The sequence below is a fragment of the Plectropomus leopardus genome, chromosome 9 (genome assembly GCF_026936395.1).
Source record: "Plectropomus leopardus strain MGB_pleo_1.0 chromosome 9, ASM2693639v1, whole genome shotgun sequence".
Classification (NCBI taxonomy): domain Eukaryota; kingdom Metazoa; phylum Chordata; class Actinopteri; order Perciformes; family Serranidae; genus Plectropomus; species Plectropomus leopardus.
The window spans coordinates 22,902,901-22,923,840 of NC_142184.1; the positions used below are offsets into that span (position 1 = coordinate 22,902,901).

General features: G+C 40.7%; 1 protein-coding gene across 24 annotated transcripts in view; it reads left to right on the top strand.

Annotated features, from left to right (window-relative positions):
- kif1b (kinesin family member 1B) overlaps positions 1–20,711 on the top strand; it is a 66,927-nt gene extending 46,216 nt beyond the window's left edge. For 11 of the 24 annotated variants that reach the window (XM_088082248.1, XM_088082249.1, XM_088082255.1 and 8 more), the window contains 27 exons: positions 344–522; positions 775–912; positions 2,425–2,676; positions 4,458–4,576; positions 4,965–5,050; positions 5,388–5,517; positions 5,841–5,994; positions 6,808–6,898; positions 6,998–7,116; positions 7,272–7,327; positions 7,608–7,808; positions 8,995–9,103; positions 9,793–9,859; positions 10,131–10,215; positions 10,718–10,823; positions 11,999–12,025; positions 13,024–13,138; positions 13,946–14,079; positions 14,174–14,235; positions 14,320–14,465; positions 14,659–14,919; positions 15,043–15,114; positions 15,214–15,335; positions 15,431–15,583; positions 15,860–16,052; positions 17,111–17,229; positions 17,419–20,711. In XM_088082248.1, the coding sequence (XP_087938374.1) occupies positions 344–522; positions 775–912; positions 2,425–2,676; positions 4,458–4,576; positions 4,965–5,050; positions 5,388–5,517; positions 5,841–5,994; positions 6,808–6,898; positions 6,998–7,116; positions 7,272–7,327; positions 7,608–7,808; positions 8,995–9,103; positions 9,793–9,859; positions 10,131–10,215; positions 10,718–10,823; positions 11,999–12,025; positions 13,024–13,138; positions 13,946–14,079; positions 14,174–14,235; positions 14,320–14,465; positions 14,659–14,919; positions 15,043–15,114; positions 15,214–15,335; positions 15,431–15,583; positions 15,860–16,052; positions 17,111–17,229; positions 17,419–17,461 (3,339 nt within the window). In that variant the 3' untranslated portion in view covers positions 17,462–20,711. The remainder of the gene's footprint in view (positions 1–343; positions 523–774; positions 913–2,424; positions 2,677–4,457; positions 4,577–4,964; positions 5,051–5,387; positions 5,518–5,840; positions 5,995–6,807; positions 6,899–6,997; positions 7,117–7,271; positions 7,328–7,607; positions 7,809–8,994; positions 9,104–9,792; positions 9,860–10,130; positions 10,216–10,717; positions 10,824–11,998; positions 12,026–13,023; positions 13,139–13,945; positions 14,080–14,173; positions 14,236–14,319; positions 14,466–14,658; positions 14,920–15,042; positions 15,115–15,213; positions 15,336–15,430; positions 15,584–15,859; positions 16,053–17,110; positions 17,230–17,418) is intronic. The other 13 variants (XM_088082261.1, XM_088082263.1, XM_042491095.2 and 10 more) reach the window with 6 other exon arrangements.
- The last annotated feature ends 229 nt before the right edge of the window (positions 20,712–20,940 follow it).

Below are 20,940 nucleotides of genomic sequence, written 5' to 3' on the forward strand. Positions count from 1 at the left end.
TTGTTAATTGGTTTTAGTGTTTTGCCCCAAGAGGATTCTGGGAAGGGAAAGGCCACAAATTGGCAATGGTATGGATTTGTTTGACCTTTTCAACCTTGGAAATATCTGCAGTTAAATAGAACCGTACTAGAAAAGACGGTGAGCCCTGCATGCCCTCTGAGGCTTTTTATTTGTAAATTTATTTTTGAAAAAAAAGAAAAAAAAAAGAATAAAGGCTGGGAGAATTAAGTCAGAATGGATTCTTATGCTTGTTTTTTTGTTGTGTTTTGCTCTTGGCTTGGCTTGATGTTTTTTTACTTTCTGTTTTATTCTTCCCTTTGCTACCACCTCTCCCATTCTTCAGGTCCAGTTCCAGTTTGTCTTGCTGACAGACACCCTGTACTCTCCGCTGCCCCCTGAGCTTCTGTCGCCAGAACCAGAGAAAGAGCGTGACTCTAGGCCTTTCCCCCGCACCGTGGTGGCTGTGGAAGTTCAGGATCTGAAGAATGGAGCTACGCACTACTGGTCCCTTGATAAACTCAAGTAATGCCCATACCTTAAACAAGTCCTGGTTTTAGTGAAATGCATTTTAATGAATCACTGTTTAGATCTCAGTTTTCTCAATTAGCTTATCAGATAATTTCTCATTCCTTCAATAACATAAAAAATAGTACTCAAAATACAATGAATCATGAGACTGACATATGTACATCTCTTCCCTTGATCCATTAGGGGAGCCATATATTCTCTTTCTGCATCTCATCAATGTTACGTGTGCTCTGTCATCATTTGCAGACAGAGGCTGGATCAGATGAGAGAGATGTATGACCGAGCTGGAGAAATGGCCTCCAATAACCAGGAGGACGGCGAGGGCACTCTGACAGGGAATGACCCCTTCTATGACCGCTTCCATTGGTTCAAACTTGTGGGGAGGTATGTAATGTCACTACAGAAAAAAAGCAAACATTATTGCACATGTTTTTGTAGCTCCTGTTAAAATACTGTTTGTTGTGCTGGTTGTTTCCTGAGTTCTAAGTGACAGGTTTTGTTTTTGTGGCTTCATGCAGTCAACTTTAGGGATCCATTTATAAGATTCATTCTTCATTTTCACGGTCAAATGCTGTTAAACAGATTCATTTTCTGTCATTAGAGTCATGTGTATCAGTGATTATCACGTTTTGGCATAATTTATGTCCCGTGTTATTTTTGTTGCTCATTATAAATCTTTCATTGTATTTTTTTTGTTATCACGTTTATAATTTGATTTTACGTTTGCAATTTTATTTGGTGTAATTGATTTCATGTCACTTATTGGTATCCCTTTGCGTATCACATTGTGGATTGTTTTTATGTTTTTTTTTTTGTTTTTTGTTTTTTTTTAAATCATGAAAACTGTCACTTTCATTTATCCGTTGTATCATTTTGCTGTGTCTGTTGCCAAACTTGTGTCGATATCCCATCCAGTTCATACAAAAGCTTGTAAACAACATAGTGGATTTGGATATGGAAGTGGAAATCTGTGGCATTTTGTATTTCATCCCCTTTCAGCCAGCATACATTATAAGATTTATATGTTAATCCTTTTAAAGTGGCATTTCAATTTGGTATAAAAAAGTCATGTTTCTATAAACTGCTGTGACACTCAGCAGCTTCTTGTAATACCTGCTCTTTATTAAATGAATCCCCTGCGGCATTTGCGATAGCTCCAATGTATTAGTATTAGAGAAAATAATTTTCTCAATTGATTTGGTTTTGCTAATCGTCAAATTACCACAAGGAAGCAAAATGTAATCATGTGGTGTCTGTGAATGCGCGACTACTATTGGTGGTTAATTAATTTGCAATTCAGAAGATTAAAAAAAAAACATTAAAAAAAAGCTTATCTTTTTTCTATTAGTACATCGTTTTCAGGGGTATAATGCTGCCGGAGCACACTGGAACAATGTTTAATCACATTTTTACTGTAAGTGAGGAAATCAGAAATGTGCAGATCACACTATCTGGTTGAAACGAGTGAATATTTTAAAGTAGGCTACTTTAAAAAGTTGTCATATTGACAGTTTAAGGTGTTGTGATTGACTCAACTCATGGATTGAGAAACATGAGAGAAAACAAACCATTTAACAGTTGAGGGTAGCCGCTGGAAGCCTTTGATCAGCACAGCGAATAAAAGTATAACTCGTAAATATTATTTATATTCACAGTTGACTAATATGTAAACATGCCACCATGAACTGTGGTTATATACCCTTCGAAAGGAGCCATTTGTTGTATTATTTGTTGTCAGAAACCAACAAATAACAAACCATTTGTGAGAAAACAATGCCAAAGTGAAATGTCACATCAAAGCTGTACTCAATGAAGTTTCCTGTTTAACTCCTCGATCACTCCCATGTTACCTTTCCCTGGTTCTTGCCACTGTTCCCAAACTACCAACCTACTCAGCTCCCCCATCTTCCACGGTTGTGTCAACGAGCGCCTAACCGACCGCACGCCCTCGCCTACCTTCTCCACCACTGACTCGGAGATCACCGAGCTGGCCGACGAGCGCCAGAGCGAGATGTCTGACTTGATTGACGACGAGGCTTTTGTGGACGACACCAGCTCAGACGCTGGCACTGAGGAGGGCTCGGATATCTTCAGCGACGGCCAGGACCCCTTCTATGACCGCTCCCCCTGGTTCATCCTGGTGGGAAGGTTGGTGGTTGGTTTCCACGTCCTCCACACAGAGCCTGGGACAGGAGTTTGGGCGGATGATGGCTTGGTTTAGTGTGTGGTTAATTTTTAACCATACAGATGTAGAGTGAAGTGAAACAAAGAGGGGGAATAAATATTAAGATTAATGAGTGTTTACTCAAAAACACTTCCTGTAAAAAGTATGAAACATGATAATTAACATTTTATGAAACAGGCTTTATGAATGAATATGAAGATGATATGATGCAGATGAAGGACAGACAGATGTTGCACCCAACAACAGTGCTCAGCAGATGTTGAAGCTGCACTAATGGGATATAAGCTATCATTTTAGGTTTCTTCAGAATCTCTTAAAAATGTGAGCAAACACTAAGAGCATATCCCTTATTAATTATCAGTAAAGCCTTCCTTGGTAAAAGAATAATTTCAGCATCAGATCGGGTATTCATAGCAGCTTTGCAGAGATAAATTGGACCAGTCTTGGATTTAATATGATTAGTCATGCTTCTGTGCTCTCAGGCCTGCTTTGTGTGAGTTACTTTTAATTTAGACTCCGTTCCCAAAAATTGAAAAAGCCACCATCCTTTTCTCTCCCACCTCCTCCCAGCGTGATGTCTCATCCTCCGCCACATCACAGCGCTGACTGTATTAACTCCCATCTGTGTGTGAACTACATGTATCTGCTGTGTCTAAGTTGATTAGCTGTCTGTCATTTTGTTATATTTTTTTAATCCTTTCAACCTTGTTTTTTTTGTTTTATTACATTACTTTTGTATTTATAACCTTGTTTGTTTTAACATTGCTCCTGGAACTATGCAGATAACATTAACTCACGGGTAGTCGACAATCACATAATCTTGCTTATTATGTTTGTTTTAATTCATTGTCAAGATGTAATAATATGCTGCAGCAGCATTTGAAATCACAGCACACGTTGTACCGAGGCTGTTGCCGCCGCGCCGTAAACGTCATAGCTGAGTAACAAACAGCGAGTGCTGATCAATGCAGGCTACAAGCCAGCCAGACTCTGCAACAGCCATAGCTCAGCCACCTACCCCGTCACTGTGACTTCAGAGATCTCACAGATTGATGTGGCTCCTCCGCCTTGGCCTTGAGTCTCCCAGCAGAGGGAAAGGAGGAGGGAGGGAGGGGCGACAGAGAAAGAGCAGGTCACCAAGGGTGCAGCAAAACAAATCAAGCCCCACAAAACAAAAAGTCAGTGAGTGTGTGAGTTAGAGACTAACGTCGCCATAATACGACACAATAAACCACTCTTTTTACGGCCTTTACTGCTGGATCCCTGGTGATCTGTCATCACCCCGTCACGCAGTTTAAAAATATTGTGTATGGTTTGAACTGCTGCTGATTTCAGTGCCCTGGAGCAATTAGAGTTTTGTTCACTTTTTATTCTTTGTTTTAGTTTTGCCTATTCCTTAACATATTGTCACTAATATTTTACTGTATGTTATAGTTGTTATTAATATATGTTAAACACTGGGTATTTTTGTGCTTAATTCAAGATGTTCAAATCATTAGGAAAATATACTTGATAATGTAGAGCTATCAGAAAATTGTCTCTATGTGACTGCTCCTGTTTTTGAGAAATTGCGTATCTAATTTACTTTTAATGGGCATAATTAAATGCAACAGATGGCAGTTACATAACAAAATATGCATTATAATAAATGCAATTTTAATATCCTCTGGATTCAACGACTGCAGTTGTTCCCCGCTGCACCAGCATCAGATTTTCACGTCTCTCTCTTCGTTTTTACTCTCAGAGCTTTCGTGTACCTGAGCAACCTGCTTTACCCTGTGCCACTGGTGCACCGTGTTGCCATAGTAACAGAGAAGGGCGAGGTGCGTGGTTTCCTGCGTGTGGGGGTCCAGGCCATAGCTGGTGAGTAATTAATGAGATTGATGAGCAATAGTGTCAGGATTTTCATGACCAGGCTACATCCTGCTAATTATTGGTTTGATGTTGTCGTTGTGAAGCAGACTGTTTATCTGTAGTTGTCTGACAAACCTATCTGCAGAAGAGCAGTTAAAAAACAGACATTATTGCCAATATTTAGATACCAAAATACATGTAACTCAAATCAGATAAATAAGTGGTTCTAACTTCGATTTTGACATCAGTGTGAAAACATTTTTGAAAAGCGGCTGATCTGGTGGCAAAGAGAAGATTCCCTCAGATTCTCTGTGTATTCCTTTTGATGTGCTTTGACAGTTTAAGTCAGCCGTGTCTGTGAGCGATCCTGATAAAAGTATGGTTTGTCTCTTTGTAGCTGACGAAGAGGCCCCGGACTATGGGTCAGGAGTTAGACAGTCAGGAACCGCCAAGATTTCCTTTGATGATGAGTACTTCAAAAAGGTAAGCCCCGAGACAGATGAAAGTACTTTTGAACTTGAAGACACACTTTTCTGTCTCTTTTCTGTGCGAGTGAGAGAGTGGGTGTATAATATTTGGGTTAAAACAAGACGGCAGAGGAGGTTGGTTTTCTCTGAATGTTGTATGCTGTTTGTTCATTTCCTATTTATCTTATAAAAACAAGTATAGATAAGAAGTAGCAGTTATCAGCCTCACTCCTTTTCATTAAGTATTGCTCAATAATATAGAAATGCCTTCACACAGGAGGTTTGTCTACTCCTTATCTTACTACGAGCTATATACTAATGCCTTCCTCCTCTTGCATCTGTCTCCTTTTCAGAATGACTTTCCCTCCACGGTTATGACCCGCTCTGGCATGTCCCTGGAAGAGCTGCGCATTGTGGAGGGTCAGGGCCAGAGTTCAGAGGTCATCACACCCTCAGAGGAGCTCAACAGAATCAATGACATGGGTACGACTGCCAGACCTTCACCTCTCCACTCATAAATTTCGACCTCTCAGCCCAATGGGAAACACTCTTGGCAGATGGTCCTGTTGAATGCAAAGGAAGGCTTTAAATGTATAGTTATGGAAATGAGACTGATGCAGGTTTTCTCACTTTGTGAAGGAATATTTCTACAAATCACAAGCTTGATAATGTGCAGAAACCAGTCTGATTGTATGGTGCAGAGCTTGGACTTCATACGTAGATTGCAGAGCACAGATGCAGGTGCAGCTCATTTTCGATAAATCACAGCTCAAGTCCCCCTAACCTTCCCCTGTGGCTTTCCTCAGACCTCAAGCTGGGTAACATCGCAGACACCAAGCTGAGCTGTGGTGACGGTCTGGCAGGCCAGCTGGAGGTGGGCAGCATCTTTACCTTCCGTGTTACAGTGCTCCAGGCCAGCGGCGTCCCGCCGGAGTACGCAGACATCTTCTGCCAGTTTAAGTGAGTGTCAATCCTCAAAAAATAGTCTGTCAGAGGGGGTCATGGAGCCTTTTGAAGTCTTAAAATGAATTGAATTCACATTAACTAACAAAAGGCCTTAAATGTTATTAAATTGTTGTTGAATTCAGATTGGATGGGTCTCAAATGTTTTTTAGTCAAGTCACTGCAAGAATTTCCAGTGTTGGCACTATTGAACACATAATTTTACCAGTGGGAGACAATTTGGCAAAAGACCAACAGACTTTTCACCTAACACCTGTATTTTTGCCCCTTTTAGGCATTTCAATCACACAATGAAACTTTATGGTTAAACTAAGCTCTTCTAGCCAGCCTGCTTGTTGTTGTTTTTTGATAAACACAGAGAGTATCATCAGTGACATCAATGTGTTTACTTGGTCTTGGAAAGTATATATTTTCACTTATGGTGTGGGTTTCCATTGCAGCTTTGGTCTTAATTTTATTTAATTTTAAGCAGTTCTTAAAAAATTCTTAAATTTAGCTTGTTGACACCCATACGCACCCTGGTCTGTGGTAACTTAAATCTAAATATCAGTATGGTATAGTAAAAAAAAAAAAAAAACAGCTTACTGAGGGATAAACTAATAAATTGCTATAATATTACAAAACTAAAATAAATTTACAATAAATATTGTGACTTGGCAGGTTTGAAAGCAATTTGAGTTCATTAATCAAGTCAAAATCAATAAAAAACATTCGCAGTCGAGAGAATAATTGCTGTCTACCCAGCTGTCATTGTACCATAAGGAACATCTTTTTTAAAAAAAATTAAAGTGACTCTCTTTCTTTCCTTAGTTTCTTGCATCGTCATGATGAGGCTTTTTCCACCGAGCCTCTGAAGAACACTGGGAAAGGAGCTCCACTGGGCTTTTACCACGTCCAGAACGTGAGTGCACACACACTCAAAACACGCTCACACAAGCTGCATTTGAACAGCTTTTTGTTCATAAATTTTGACAACCCTTTTTTTAAAATGTTTTAACAGATTTCAGTTGAGGTCACAGAGTCCTTCATAGAATATATCAAGAGCAAACCCATTGTGTTTGAGGTGTTCGGCCACTACCAGCAGCACCCGCTGCATCTTCATGGCCAGGACCTGATCAGGTTGGTGGAGTTTCAGTCAGACATTATTCCGTGAAGATGCTAAATTTTTTTCTATTGCTGTGATTATAATCCATATTTAGTACACCGAATGGACTTTGTTACAATTTTCCGATTGGTTTCTGCAATTTAAGCTTTTTGTGCATTTATTTTAACAGTCCTCCAACACCATCAAGGAAATACTACCCTATCCCCATGCCTCTGTCTAAACCAGGTAAAGTTTTTAATGTCATCGCTCTGTAACAGCAGTATGTTCTGCACCTGTCACCCTCATTTTATCATGTTTCTGTTCTGTTCGTTACGGTTATATCAGCATGCCTCATATTTCCTTCCGCTTTTCTTTCATTTCTCGCTTCCTTTGGATTTTTGTTGTCTCATTTTTTCACCATCCATAATCCTCTTACCCAACTCCATGCTCCCTCTCCCACATCTCCTATTTCACATGTCCCCTCCAATCTCTCTCGACTTTCGTGCATCATACACTTGAACCCCAGACCATACCCGTAAGATAGAATTGGTCCGCTACCTGATGAGTGGCTATGTGAACGGCAAAGTGCTGGACACGCTGTCTGAGCATGCCAACGCTCTGGCCTCCTCTGCTGTGGCCAGTCTGGAGGACGAGGCCGACCAGCTCTCTCACTTCATCTTCCTCCCAGTGCCCAATGACCCTGTGCTAATTGTGCCCAGGCACCATGGTTGGTACAGCGCGCACTGTAGTAGCCGAGGCATTAGATGCACCTGTGTTGTAGTGATTAGACTAGTGCTGTGCTTTGCTCACGTGGTGCTCTGGGACTGCAGACAGAAGCATCACAAAGCTCTGCAGTGGTTGTGTGTGCTGCACCTCGCTGCAGGTCTATTTAGGTCCAGTCAGCTCAGTCCAACCCTCCCCTGTCGCTTACACACTGGCCTGAGCTGAACCCTGCAGGTAAACCTGCTGCGTGTGCCGAATCTTAAACCGAATAATGAAATGAGTATTTATCATAATCACAGAGGATCACTGACATGACGTTCACAGCAGAATTCAGAGGCTTAAGCTTTTATAGGTTCAGCTGCAGTCCAATTACGGTAGTTTTCATGTGGAATAATGTTCATTTCAACTGTATTGAACACAAATGAATGTAGCTGTGTGCCTCAGAGATTAGTCCGTTTCAACAGGAACATAATCCTGACGTGTCTGACAGCAGGGTGCTGTCAGTGGTGGTGTAATCTGTGATTTAGCTTCTCATAGCATCTCAGTATGTGCAGCTGTTGGGTTTGTATAAAATTATGTTTTATTGCCTGTTTTCTGTGTCCAGCTTTTGCAGTAATAATGGACTTAATGATTAACACGTCCTTTAAAGATATACTATGCAGGGATTGTCGTTTACTGTTTGCAAACATTATAGGCAGTTAAAGCTAACGTCAGATTCATTTTTGTTTGTGATATTTGCAATTTATTTATTTTTGTAAATTCCCCTCGGATGCATGCTGCTTACGATATTGCACTTGATCGATGCCTTTTTGTAAAGTCCGGACCTCACCTGCATGCTGTGCTCAGGAATGTCCTGAACACAACAAAATAAGAAAATAAGTGAATACGGGCAGAGGGCTGTGTCTCTGAAGATGAACACACCACCATGCACTTGTAGTGGGAAAGGTAGAAAAAAAGGGATTACCTTTGTATGGGCCTATACATCATTTGTTTTGGGGATCCTGCAACGTATACCTTTAAATATCGGTGGTACAGTATGTATGTGGGCAAATAGCTCAATCCAGGTTTAGCAGTGTGTTCACATCACATATCCAACTTCCATTTATTGATCTTACTTTCAATGTAAATATCTATTACTCATTTTCCTTGATTACCCTCTGACATTATGTGTGTGTGTCTGTGTGTGTCAGTTCCAGCCACCAAGTTAAACACCATCACCAAGTCCAACCTGGGTCAGTGTGTCAGCAAGTACGACCTGCTGGTCTGGTTTGAGATCAGCGAGCTGGAGCCCACTGGAGAGTGAGTGTCTACACATTCATCTCATATTCACGTACAGCAGCAAATAAAGCACTATGAAATACTTTAATTATACAAATCAAACACGTTCATGTTTCATTTAAAAAAAGACATAACGTCAGATATATCAGATTTATTTCTGAGTGCTGTTGAAGTTGAAAGCAGTACTCAGACAAAGAAAACAAAACATAATGGGTGATGAATATATGAAAACAAGTAAAAGGTTATTACAGGAAGAAATACCATATATAGATTAAAACATTAAAGATGTACACAGTATTTCTGGGTTCCAACAAGAGTCACACTACATGAAACAACACTTGTTAAACATGTCTCCTGATGCCAGAACCTATCAGTTACCTCTCAATATGAGCCATGATATCATATGACAAACCTGATATGACAGGGCCATAAAAATGGAAGTTGTTGTGAGTTTTGTAAGTGTCAGTGTGGGTGAGAGTCTTTGGACCTCAGGGCTCTACTTTGGCATATATCAGCAGCATATGAACAATAAGTCAGTCTTAACTCCATGGAAAAAATAGATTTGAGGGGTTTAGCTGAGAACCAGAATAGTCCTCACTTATGTGTGCCGTTTTCCAGATGGTGGATGTCTTATTTTTTAATACATGCATTATTTAAATAGTCCTCCAGAACACCATGAGGTATGTTAAAAGACCTCTCTTCTTCCACAGGTACATCCCAGCTGTAGTGGATCACAGTGGAGGACTGCCCTGCCACGGCACCTATCTACTGCACCAGGTACCGGAGATCTTCACAAATTGCTGAATTTTCTGCTAATTTCAGCAGAAAATTTCTTGTTGTGGGACTAATTTAAGATTATATTATCTTATCTTATCAAGTCGTCAATGTATTGCGCACATTGTTAACTCACAAAAGCAAAGGAAATGTCATATTTTATTCATTGTGTTCTGGAAAATAATATTTATTCTTTACAAAAAAACCCCTACAAGCTTAATCTAGTTGCAGCTGTGTCTACTCTGATCATAAGCTCCTGTCATGTGTGCTGCAGGGGATCCAGCGGAGGATCACAGTGACTCTTATCCATGAGAAGGGAAGTGAGCTCCACTGGAAGGACGTCCGCGAGCTGGTCGTGGGTGAGCAGTCTTTCTTCAGGCATTACTAGTTCCACATTTTTACAGCAAACAGGCACCAAAGATACAAAACGCTGCTGTTTCACAGGTGAAGAGAAGAGGGTGTTGCTTGTTTCCTCATTCACACAGCAGACTCAGTGGACACCCTTATGATAGGATTCGACATCTTTCATTGTCTCAAAGGAAGCTGAGTTTGTGGGGCAGTGCTGAAAACATTTCCTCAGTCACAATTCCAGTCTGAGGAACTGTCTGTGTCGCCTCAGGCCGCCTTTCTCTTTAAGTAGTTTATACTGTAGCTGTGGCTGATGGACGATATAATTACATTTCACTTTGAGCTGCTGACATATTTTTATCACAAGTAAGCAGACATGCGTGTCTTAATGCTGGACGCTGTGACAACATGGCTGTTAATGGACAAACTGGCTGGTAAACTACTGTGTGGCTGAGCTCCGTTTATAATCTGTGACAGGATGTTGATGTGTTGTGCTGCGTTGTGTCCCACCAGGTCGTATCAGGAACAAGGCTGAAGTGGACGATAGTGCTGCTGATGCCGTCCTGTCCCTCAACATCATTTCAGCCAAGAACATCAAGTCGTCCCACAACTCCAACAGGTAACTAATGCCCACTGACTGTCCAAAATAAACAGCATACTGCTTGTTGTCTGTATGATTATTAGTTCAGGTCTAACCTAAATAACTTTGTTTTAATGCAGCAAATGTCAGCTCAGCTATTTTCTCATTTTTCCATTATTCCATAATTTCTTTTTCTCATGTCCAGCATACACTGAAAGACTTTTTAAAGACTTAAACCTGACACCCTCCCACATTTGAAGGGAAAATCTTACAGTGTGTGACTCGTTCACACATACACACTTTTACTGTTACTCTAGAGGGTTTTTGCAAAGACAAGGGATCTTGCAGAGTCACTATTTGCAAGACTACAACTAGATTCCTTTGAGATTATTTCCCATCCTGCTCCCTGTGAAAAATAACTCCCTTTAGGAAATATGACATATTACTACTTCTTTACATGTCCACAAAAACACATAACTAGAAACACAAGATAAAAGGCGTCATATGTCAACAGTATTATTGTCAATTCTGAATTAATATAATCCATAAAAGCTTGTGTACGAAGTTAACAATTTGGATTTGATTGTCTTAACTTGCTACCAGCCTGTGTCGGTTAGCTGCACTATTTTGGTTGGAGGAGATCTTAAGATTGTTTATCACTAGAATAAGTGCTGGTTGTTGATGGCGAATTAAACAGACTCTTGCCGCTCCGTGCTTGGTGCTGGAGAGAGCGCAGATAATATTCACTGTTTGCGTGAGCCAAGAACAAAAAGTTACAATAATATCAAACAAGTTCAATTTTGTTGCGGCGACGAGACACGAAAAAGACTAACTCAAGTCCAAGTTTAATGACCTCCTTGCACCAAATGTTCGAGATCACAGGAGTGCACAACAGAGGTAAAACTCTCAAGACTTTATTCAAACATTGAAAATGTGCCTTCGACAGTAAAATAGATTGAAAAGCTGTTTGGTGTAAGGCTGGCAATAAAAACGGTAGAACAGTAACAGGCAACATCTGTGTGTGTCCCATGTCTTTAAATTTGCTGAAGGCTCAGTGGAATCATTGCATGAAAATTTCCATTTTCACTGCTGTTGATTTTCATGTTAATTTGCTCCATTGTCTGTTGCCTGACTCTCTGTGCCTCTCTCTCTTTTTTTTGTCTGTGCACTCTCTTCTTTCCTCCTGCTGCGGCTGGACTCTTGATTGTGCTCAGGCTTTCTATTGATAAGGATATTGATAGGTACCAGTGACCAGAGAACATAAGGCTCCTTCTGTGAAAGACCTTTATGCTTCTCTTTAGTCCTGTAGATCCATAGAAATAAGTTCACCACAGTTTGTGTTTTCTGTTGGCATGTTGCATTAGGTCTGCCTTTATTTCCATCAATATATAGAGTTTAAAAAAAAAAATCCCGTTCCAACATATTTATGGACAAGTAAAGGCAATCTTACATGCAAATGCAAATCCCTTTTTTGTATTCGTTTGTGTCATGGTATGTTGATCTCCTGTGGCACCCGGATTCAAAATGAATGCTTTCCTCTCAGCTGTTATTCACTGTTTGAGTCCTAGCTCAATAACAACCAAGGCCATTGAGGCACCAGCAGGGCAGCTCTGGCTCTCAGTCTGTGGGTAAGAGTGCCCCCTGCTGCCAAAGACAGGAACAACGTAACACTGAAGCAAGCAACACAAACAGTCATTTTATATTAAACAATGTGCCACAAATTAATGTGTTCCCTTTGGTTAATATATCTGTAAAGTAGTCTGATGGTCATTACATAGATACTATGAGGTATACTATTTGTATCATAGTTTAAACATGACATGCAGAACATACTGTGTGCTCTGCCTGCTGCTGGCTTCACTCGCCACATTCCTGACACTCTGTTAATGACTGTGGCTCCTGATCACGTTGTGTCTGTTGTTAAGCTCTCACCTCGCTGTGCTTCCTCACATCTTGTCATGACTTAGAATAAGTGTGAGGGCCACTTCAGTCACTGCAAAGTTCACCGTCATAATCGTTCTCCACCACTACAAAATGATCTATGACTCTCTGTGTGGTTATTTATAAAATTAGACTAGTTCCTTGTAGTTTAGTCACAGCTGCTCTTTCCACACAGATCCCACACTTCCTGTTGTTTACAAATCACTGACTACGACTTTATGGAAGATAACACTGTGTAAGTTAATTTCGCTGTAATTTTGCTAAAAAGTAAATATATTTTTGTTTTTTTCCCCTTCAGGACTTTCTACCGCTTTGAGGCAGTGTGGGACAGCTCCCTGCACAACTCCCTCCTGCTAAACCGAGTCACTCCGTACGGAGAGAAGATATACATGACCCTGTCTGCATATCTGGAGGTCAGTCACTGCTCTACTGTGTTGCACCTTTTTGCATAGAGCTGTGTTGCTGCAAGTCCTCTGCATTACGCAGCACAGCTTTATCTATCTCTAGTTGTTTTATTTTGGTTTTTGCATTTGCAAAAGCTGTAAATAGTACACAGTATTTATTTATTTATTTTTTTGTTACCACTTTGGACAAGGTTTCGAGCAAGCTGAGCCAATATCAGAAAGTGGTGTTTAAACCTTAAAAGGACTTGTTGGTCAGCGGAAAGCATCACTGTGGTGCCCCAGTATTTCACAGGGTAGAGTGCATACTACTAAGGCATGAAGTCTTTACCAGAGCAGCTGGGTTAGAGTCTGAGGGGGTCCTTTGCTTTGCCTTTACACTCTCCTTTTGTATTTTTATCACTATCATAATAAACGCCAAAAAATCTATGTTTAAACAGAGAATCATCACTTGCATGTCGCAGGGCATCTTGGAAAAAAAAGCTTGCCATTTTTTTTTTTTTAATTTCTAATTTTTTAAAAATTCATTCAACCCAGATTTTATAGAAATGTGAGCCAACAAAGCTATGGTTCATAATTGACAAAGTGCAGATGTTCCTCTGTTTGGTTTTGCATAAAAAATTTCAGCAGCTGTCATGTTGAAGATGATGTGATGGCAGTTTAACGCGGCATTGCTAAGGCCATCTGCTAAGAATCTCGCCTACACTGAGGGAAATAAAAAAAAGAGAGAGAGAAAGACCTGGTACTAAAATGTGGCATATGTTTTACCCCCTCGGATGTCAGCGTATCTAAAACACTGGCTGTGTCTCCTCTTCACAGCTGGACCACTGCATCCAGCCTGCTATTATTACCAAAGACATCTGCATGGTCTTCTACTCCAGAGACGCAAAGATCTCTCCTCCCCGTTCCCTCAGGAACCTCTTTGGGAGTGGGTACTCCAAAACCCCTGACTGGTGAGACTTTAGACTTCAGACCAAATTTAAGACAGATGGATCATGTTAGATCCGTACAGTCTTCTTAAAAAGAATCTCCTCTGCTTTATCGCAGCAATCGAGTTACTGGCATCTACGAGCTGAGCTTGTGCAAGATGTCTGACACTGGGAGCCCAGGTGAGCAGACTACATCCACAGATGATTTAAGAGAAGCTGCCATTTTATCAGCTTTGTTCTAATGTGTGCGTTTGTCTCGAGCAGGGATGCAGCGGAGGAGGAGGAAGGTTTTGGACACATCAGTGGCTTATGTGCGTGGAGAGGAGAACCTAGCCGGCTGGAGGCCCAGAGGAGACAGTCTCATCGCGGAGCACCAATGGGAGCTGGAAAAAATGGAGCAGCTGCATGAGGTGGGTCCTTAAAAAACACATTCAACTGCAATTTAAAAAACAAATCCTCCTTTTGACCTGCCAAGGCTTTGCCTTGTCTCCCCATTGTCCCCATCTAGTATCCCACAGAGAAAATTAACCACTTTCCTTGTACAAAGTCCCTTCCTACAATGGAAATAATTAGCACCTAACTCCATCTCTGTAATTTGTCCAGGTGGAGAAGACCCGTCACCTGCTCCTGCTGCGGGAGAAGCTGGGAGACGCAGCTCCGGTGGGAGCAGCTCCCACCACAAAGTCCCTGAGCGAGTTACTGTCCCCCAGCATGAGCTCAGACAGCCTCTCCACATCCACCTCCATCTCCTCTCAGATCTCCAGCACCACCTTTGAGAGCGCCATCACGCCCAGCGAGAGCAGCGGCTACGACTCCGCCGACATCGAGAGCCTGGTGGATCGTGAGAAGGAGCTGGCTACTAAGGTGAGAGCAGCGTCAGTACTGTGGGACACTGACAGTGATGATGTCTTCGCTGCAAAGTTCAGCAACTGGTGGCAGCTGCCTCTCCTCCTCTAACAGATCAGTGTGATATTTGTTCTCATGTAGTGCCTGCGCCTCCTGACACATACCTTCAACAGTGAATATAACCAAGTGGTCAACAGTATTAGTGACTGCAAGGTAAGTAATGACAGAAAGAAACTTCCTTTAAAAGCAGTTCATATGTTTCTCTCAATAATCTATATTAACAAATACTTCATGCTCTTTTTTTTCCCTCAGCTGTCTGATATCTCACCAATGGGACGAGACCCGTCAGTGACCAGCTTCAGCAGCGCCACCCTCACCCCGTCCTCCACCTGCCCCTCTCTGTCCGACTCACGCTGTGGCTCCATAGACCAGAAGTAAAACATTTTACACTCAACACACATTTTTTTTTTTGTAGATTTAGTTTAAAGGCTGTCACCCCGATGTTAACTTGGCGCACTTTGTTCCTAAGGACCCCAGAGAACAGCTCCCGTGCCTCCAGTCCCTCCTGCTCAGACTATGAAAACTTCCCAATGGTTCCCACTTTGGAGACGTCCTACCTAGCGCGGGCTGGGAAGAACGAGTTCCTCAACTTGGTGCCTGATATTGAAGAAATGAGGCCAGGGTGAGTGCTTGCATTTTGGCTCTTCCGCTAGACTTAAAGATTTTCTCTTCTTTTCACTTTTATGTGCAGTGATGTAATTTTAGAAAGTCAATATGAGATGCATCTCACAGAGCAAACACAAATAGATAATCCTGTTTTCCAGTCCAAGCAGAGACGATGTGAATTGATTTCTTAACTCTGGTGTTTTCAACCAAACCTAATTTCCTTCTGCAGACAAACAAGCACTGCCTCAACTTTTTGCTTTTTTCACTGAGCTCTTTCTTGCTCCTTTTTCAGATCGGTAGTTTCGAAGAAAGGTTTCCTGAGCTTTATGGAGCCGCGCTCCAATTCGTGGGTGAAGCACTTTGTGGTCGTGCGCCGACCCTATGTCTTCATCTACAACAGCGACAAGGACCCGGTGGAGCGGGGTGTCCTCAACCTCTCCACAGCACAGGTGGAATACAGTGAAGACCAGCAGGCCATGCTCAAGGTAGAGTGTCGAGTCATCAGGTGTATCCTGCTTCCCAACAACTAATTTGTCACCTCCAACAGATAATTAACTGAACATCCACACAGTACAATACCACCGTCTGTGTGATAAAGATGAATGACATGACAGCTCCCCAAAGGTGAAGCAAAACATTATAATCTCCCCTCAAAGACCGGCTGCAGTACAGGTCATAAAGCCGACCTCTTCCATTTTAGGGAACGGGACATGAGCCAAATTGAGAGATCAAAATACATTAAAAAAAGGAACATTTGGACAATAATCAGGAGGATAGGAACTACCTAAAATGACACAAACTATCATTGGAGAAAATGTGTATGTGGTTTTAATTAGTTACATTATGCCATAAAAAGAAGATTTGACATGATTGACGGCTGTGTGTGTAATTAGTTTGCTCATGTCAGTGGAGCTGCTCGTCATTCGTTTAATGGCGAGAACTCGACATCAGAGAGACTTCTGCTGCGCCGACACTGACTCCAAATGATGTCACCAGTGCAAGATGGCAGCACCCTTATCTGGGATATTTCAACTTTATTATTTTACATCTCTTTATAAGAGCATCACATTTATCAGTCTTTTGCAAAAATCTGAAAATATATAGTTTTTTTCTATCGTCATGGCAATGTAAACTTGCAGGATACACACATTGCAGAAGACTGTGATATTGCACTGAGAGATTTTTTTGAGTTAGTTGAATGGGAGTATCAGTAGAAAACTGTGTTTAAATGTAAGTATCATTTTTTTATTGGCGCCATTTGTATTCAGGTCAGTGTGTAAATGAAAGGAAATAATTGCCTTTCAAGTTTTTTAAAATTCAAAAAGCAATGTTGCAAACAGATCTGAGGAAACGTTTGTATCAATTTATCACAAGTAATATTATCCCAGTTTTCAATGCATACTTTCCTCACATCGTGTAGCTGTAGGAAAAAAATAACCTGGACAACAACTTTGAAAAAACTATTCTTCAGCAACCTGAAATCTGCATATATAGAAAACCCCAAAGACGTGCAGAATAAAAATATTTGTTGTTTTCGTTTTAGACTCCCAACACATTTGCTGTGTGCACAAAGCATCGAGGAATCCTCCTGCAGGCCAACAACGAGAAAGATATGAACGATTGGCTGTACGCGTTTAACCCTCTGCTAGCAGGAACGATAAGGTATGCACACACACACACACACACACACACACACACACACACACACACACACACACACACACACACACACACACACACTGTCTCTCTTTTTCTCTCTCTTTTCTCTCCTAACCCTTAGCAGGAGGTGTTTCTTTTTTCTCCAGGAGCTGCATTCTTGTCTTGTCACAACATAAAATCTTGTTCCTACAGATCTAAGCTGGCGAGGAGGCGTAGTGGCCTAATGAAGAACTGAGCGGGTCGACCGTCACACGGGAAACCACGGCTTCCATTGTTTCTGGAAAGCCTTTTGAACATACCAAGTGTTAACACTTATTAATCATTGTGATTCTTGACAGTTTTCTCTTGTAAGTAGACTTGTGGCTTAAGTCTCCTTTCATGCGACTAAAAGTTTCAGTTCCAGAGAAATTTGCCTCCCCTCTCTCCCTCCAACGACCCTCTGCCAACTTAGCTTTCTTCCTCTCTATTTCTCTCCCCCTCCTCCTCTTCCTCCTCAGCTGTTTGTGTTTTTGTTTTTATGACAATGTTTGGGTCTAATTTTGTTCCGCTTTGTTGTCATTCCCTAACTCCCTAACTAGTAGCATGTTGTAAAAGTCTACTTGTGTGTGCACGATTCTTCAGAAACTGTTCTTTCTGGCCACTAATTTTTCAGTTTTGCCAATCATCTGTAAAGAAATGGTCTCTATCAGTGTTATTTGTCTCCCGAGAAGAGTTAAAATTTTTTTTTGGTGTCGTTTTTTTTTTTTTTTTTTTTAAATATGCCCGCATGATAACTGCAGCAGTCCTCAGGAGAAGAGCAAGTTTGCTTAATCAAAAATAATTAAAATCAAACAGATAACCTACAGTTGAAACCATGACAGGAAAATATACAGATATCTCTAAGCGATGTATTAGTTTACATTTTGCTACAGAAAGCAAGGCTAGTTAAAAATCTATTGCTGCTAATGAATTCATAGGTTTTTCTTCTCCTCGTGAGGTTTTCATCAGGCCGCTGCCTCTATAGCTCCCCTCTGCCTTTAGAAACAAAATGTTAAGTGTGAAAAACGTCTCCAAACTCAGTGAGACCGGAGGGCAGTGCTGGATTTCCACCCTCATCCATGTGATATTTAGATCCTTCTCCTCAGCCCGCGTGCATTCACAAATGCCAACCCCGATAGTGCCGCCAGTCAGCAATTACTTAAAGTCATGCATTTGTGTCAAAATCCAAAATACATGCAAACATGTATGAAGATTATTTCATATCTTAGCAGCGAAATGTGACAATGGATTGTTCCTGCAGGAGTAAATATTTATCCCTGTCGTTTTTGCTATTTCATCTCAAGAAAAAAAACGGTTTCTAGGAGAGGAGGAGGAGGACGGACAGTTAAGAGAGATTTATGATTTGTACATACAGTCTGTTCTGGGATCAGTGTGGTAGTTAGCTCTCATTTAAAACATTCCTCCCAGCTCCTCTTGCCGTTTTTCTTACATGTTTAGGCCTCGAGAGAGTCTCAACATCTAGTTAAACCATCACGTCCGTGTGACACCGAAGACAAAACAAAACCTGGTGAAACAGGAGAAAAGAAAGGAGAATGAAGTTGCAATGCTCTAGCCTTGATGCCAGTAGATAATTGATGCAGCTGCTAACACATAGCCTGCAGGACAGTTAATAGGCTACCCCATGACTCCCCTCACTGTCACGACGGTGTCGGGTAAAATCTCTCAAGTGAAGTACTTACTGTTCAGCAGTGTTTTCATTTTCTGTTTGTGTCCTTGAATTGAAACTCATCTAATGCATTAGGTTCACATTTCTTTTTTTCTTCTTTTTTAATATAATTATTAACATTTTTTCTATTATGCTTTTAATCATTCCACAGTGAAGTTTTATATGAAATGTAACAGAGGGCATTTATTCTTAAGTTGTAACCAGCTCTATTGGTGTTTAACCTTATTTTGCACATTAACACATATCTATAGCAAGACGAGGGCAGGTCACACACGATGAGTCCAAGATTATTTCTGAGTATCAGGATAAGAGCACATATCAGGGCTACACTGGATAGCTGTTTCTGAGAAAGAAGGAGGAGATAATAAAGGGACATCATATGCTCAAAGGTTTTATTTCCGGTATTGTTTATGAAAATATTTGCTCTGTACATTGAACCACAGCTGCTACATTTGGCTCCTGATGAATTATGCCTCTGTTTCTTTAAAATAGTCGAAATGTGATGAGCACAGATAGGCTTTAAAAACTCTGGCCAACCAACCAGTAGTCTGCCTGCTGTGTCATGATAGAGATGTAATGATCGAAGGTGTTGAAACAGAGGCCACCATTGCCTGTTACAAGAATTTGCAGTGACACATCTTCACTGTTTGCTGATGTAAAGACAGAAAACATTTGCCTCAGAAATCAGAATTGCGGAGCATCACTGCCCTCGGGTTAGCCAACCTGCTGGACAGAGAAACAAAAACCTTCTGAAAAGATGTTTTGTCTGTCAAGAGAAAAATTAATTTTGAAAAACCATCTATGCACTGATGAAGGCTCTAAGTGCAACGTACCTCACGTTAACCTCAGCGTACTGCATGAGATGCGAAATGAAGACCCGTCAGAGCAAACATTTTCACTTCACTGACTAATTTGCAGAGGTATATTATTTTGGATTGTGTATTTATTGTTTGCAATGTATATATTAGTTTGCAGCTCTTTGCACATATTAATAAAAGGTTCAACTAACTGATCAAATAAAGTCTGTGCGGTTTAGTTGTTCTACTCAGAGTGAACCAAATGATGGTGTGGCAGCCTCCTCCAGTCTGAACTGGGAGAGCGTTGAATGTACTATGAAGGTGTGTTTTTCCATCTTTCAAAAAGAAAAAGAGAACTAAAAGGGAGGTGAGTTACATTAGCGCTTCCTCTTTACCAGAAAGTGATTTGAGTGAAAGTCTGCGTTTAATTTGAAGAATATTTACTCACTACTCATGCTAGCCAGCCACTTGAGTCATAACAAAATAAGGGTGGTTTTTAACTTATTTTTTTCTAATATCAGGGAATATAATACAAAGTAGCTAGTGACATCTATGATGACAGTATACTATTGTTGTGCTGGTGTCTTTCTTCACCTCAACACTTTTTTTTCTTCCGTTGATGCCTTTCAAAACAAAACTAGCCATGATATTTTCCATCTTCCCCTCTGACAATTAATATTAGTTCACTGCGTTCCCTTTGGATTTGTTCACCAAAAGACAAAACAAACCCACAACATCAACACTGTACATTATTTGTCAGACTGGTTTCATTTTCATACTTATTTTGTAAATATCTGTGTTGTATGGAGCTTGAATTAAAATGTAAATATGTTTACTGTATTTGTAATAAATATAATCCATTCGCTGTATAGCATAGATGTGTCATGCAGATATCCTAATTCTGTGTATGGTAATCTTGCACCATTGAACTGTTTAGTGAATGAGGCAACAATAAAAGTACAAACTGTGCATTAGCATAACAAGTGATGCCTGTTTGTCCTCTCCTTTATGCAGTTTGATGACCAGTCTTCATCTGTTTTCAAATTTTAAAACTTCCCGATACCTGTGCGCTACAGGAGCATCTCTGCCAGGATTAGATTAGATTAGATTAGATGGGTTAAAAATGAGGAAAATAAAGATACCCATGGTTGGTCAGACTCAGTAGTAAATCAAAACTAAGAGAGTAAACAATCATTTTTATTTCTTAAAAAG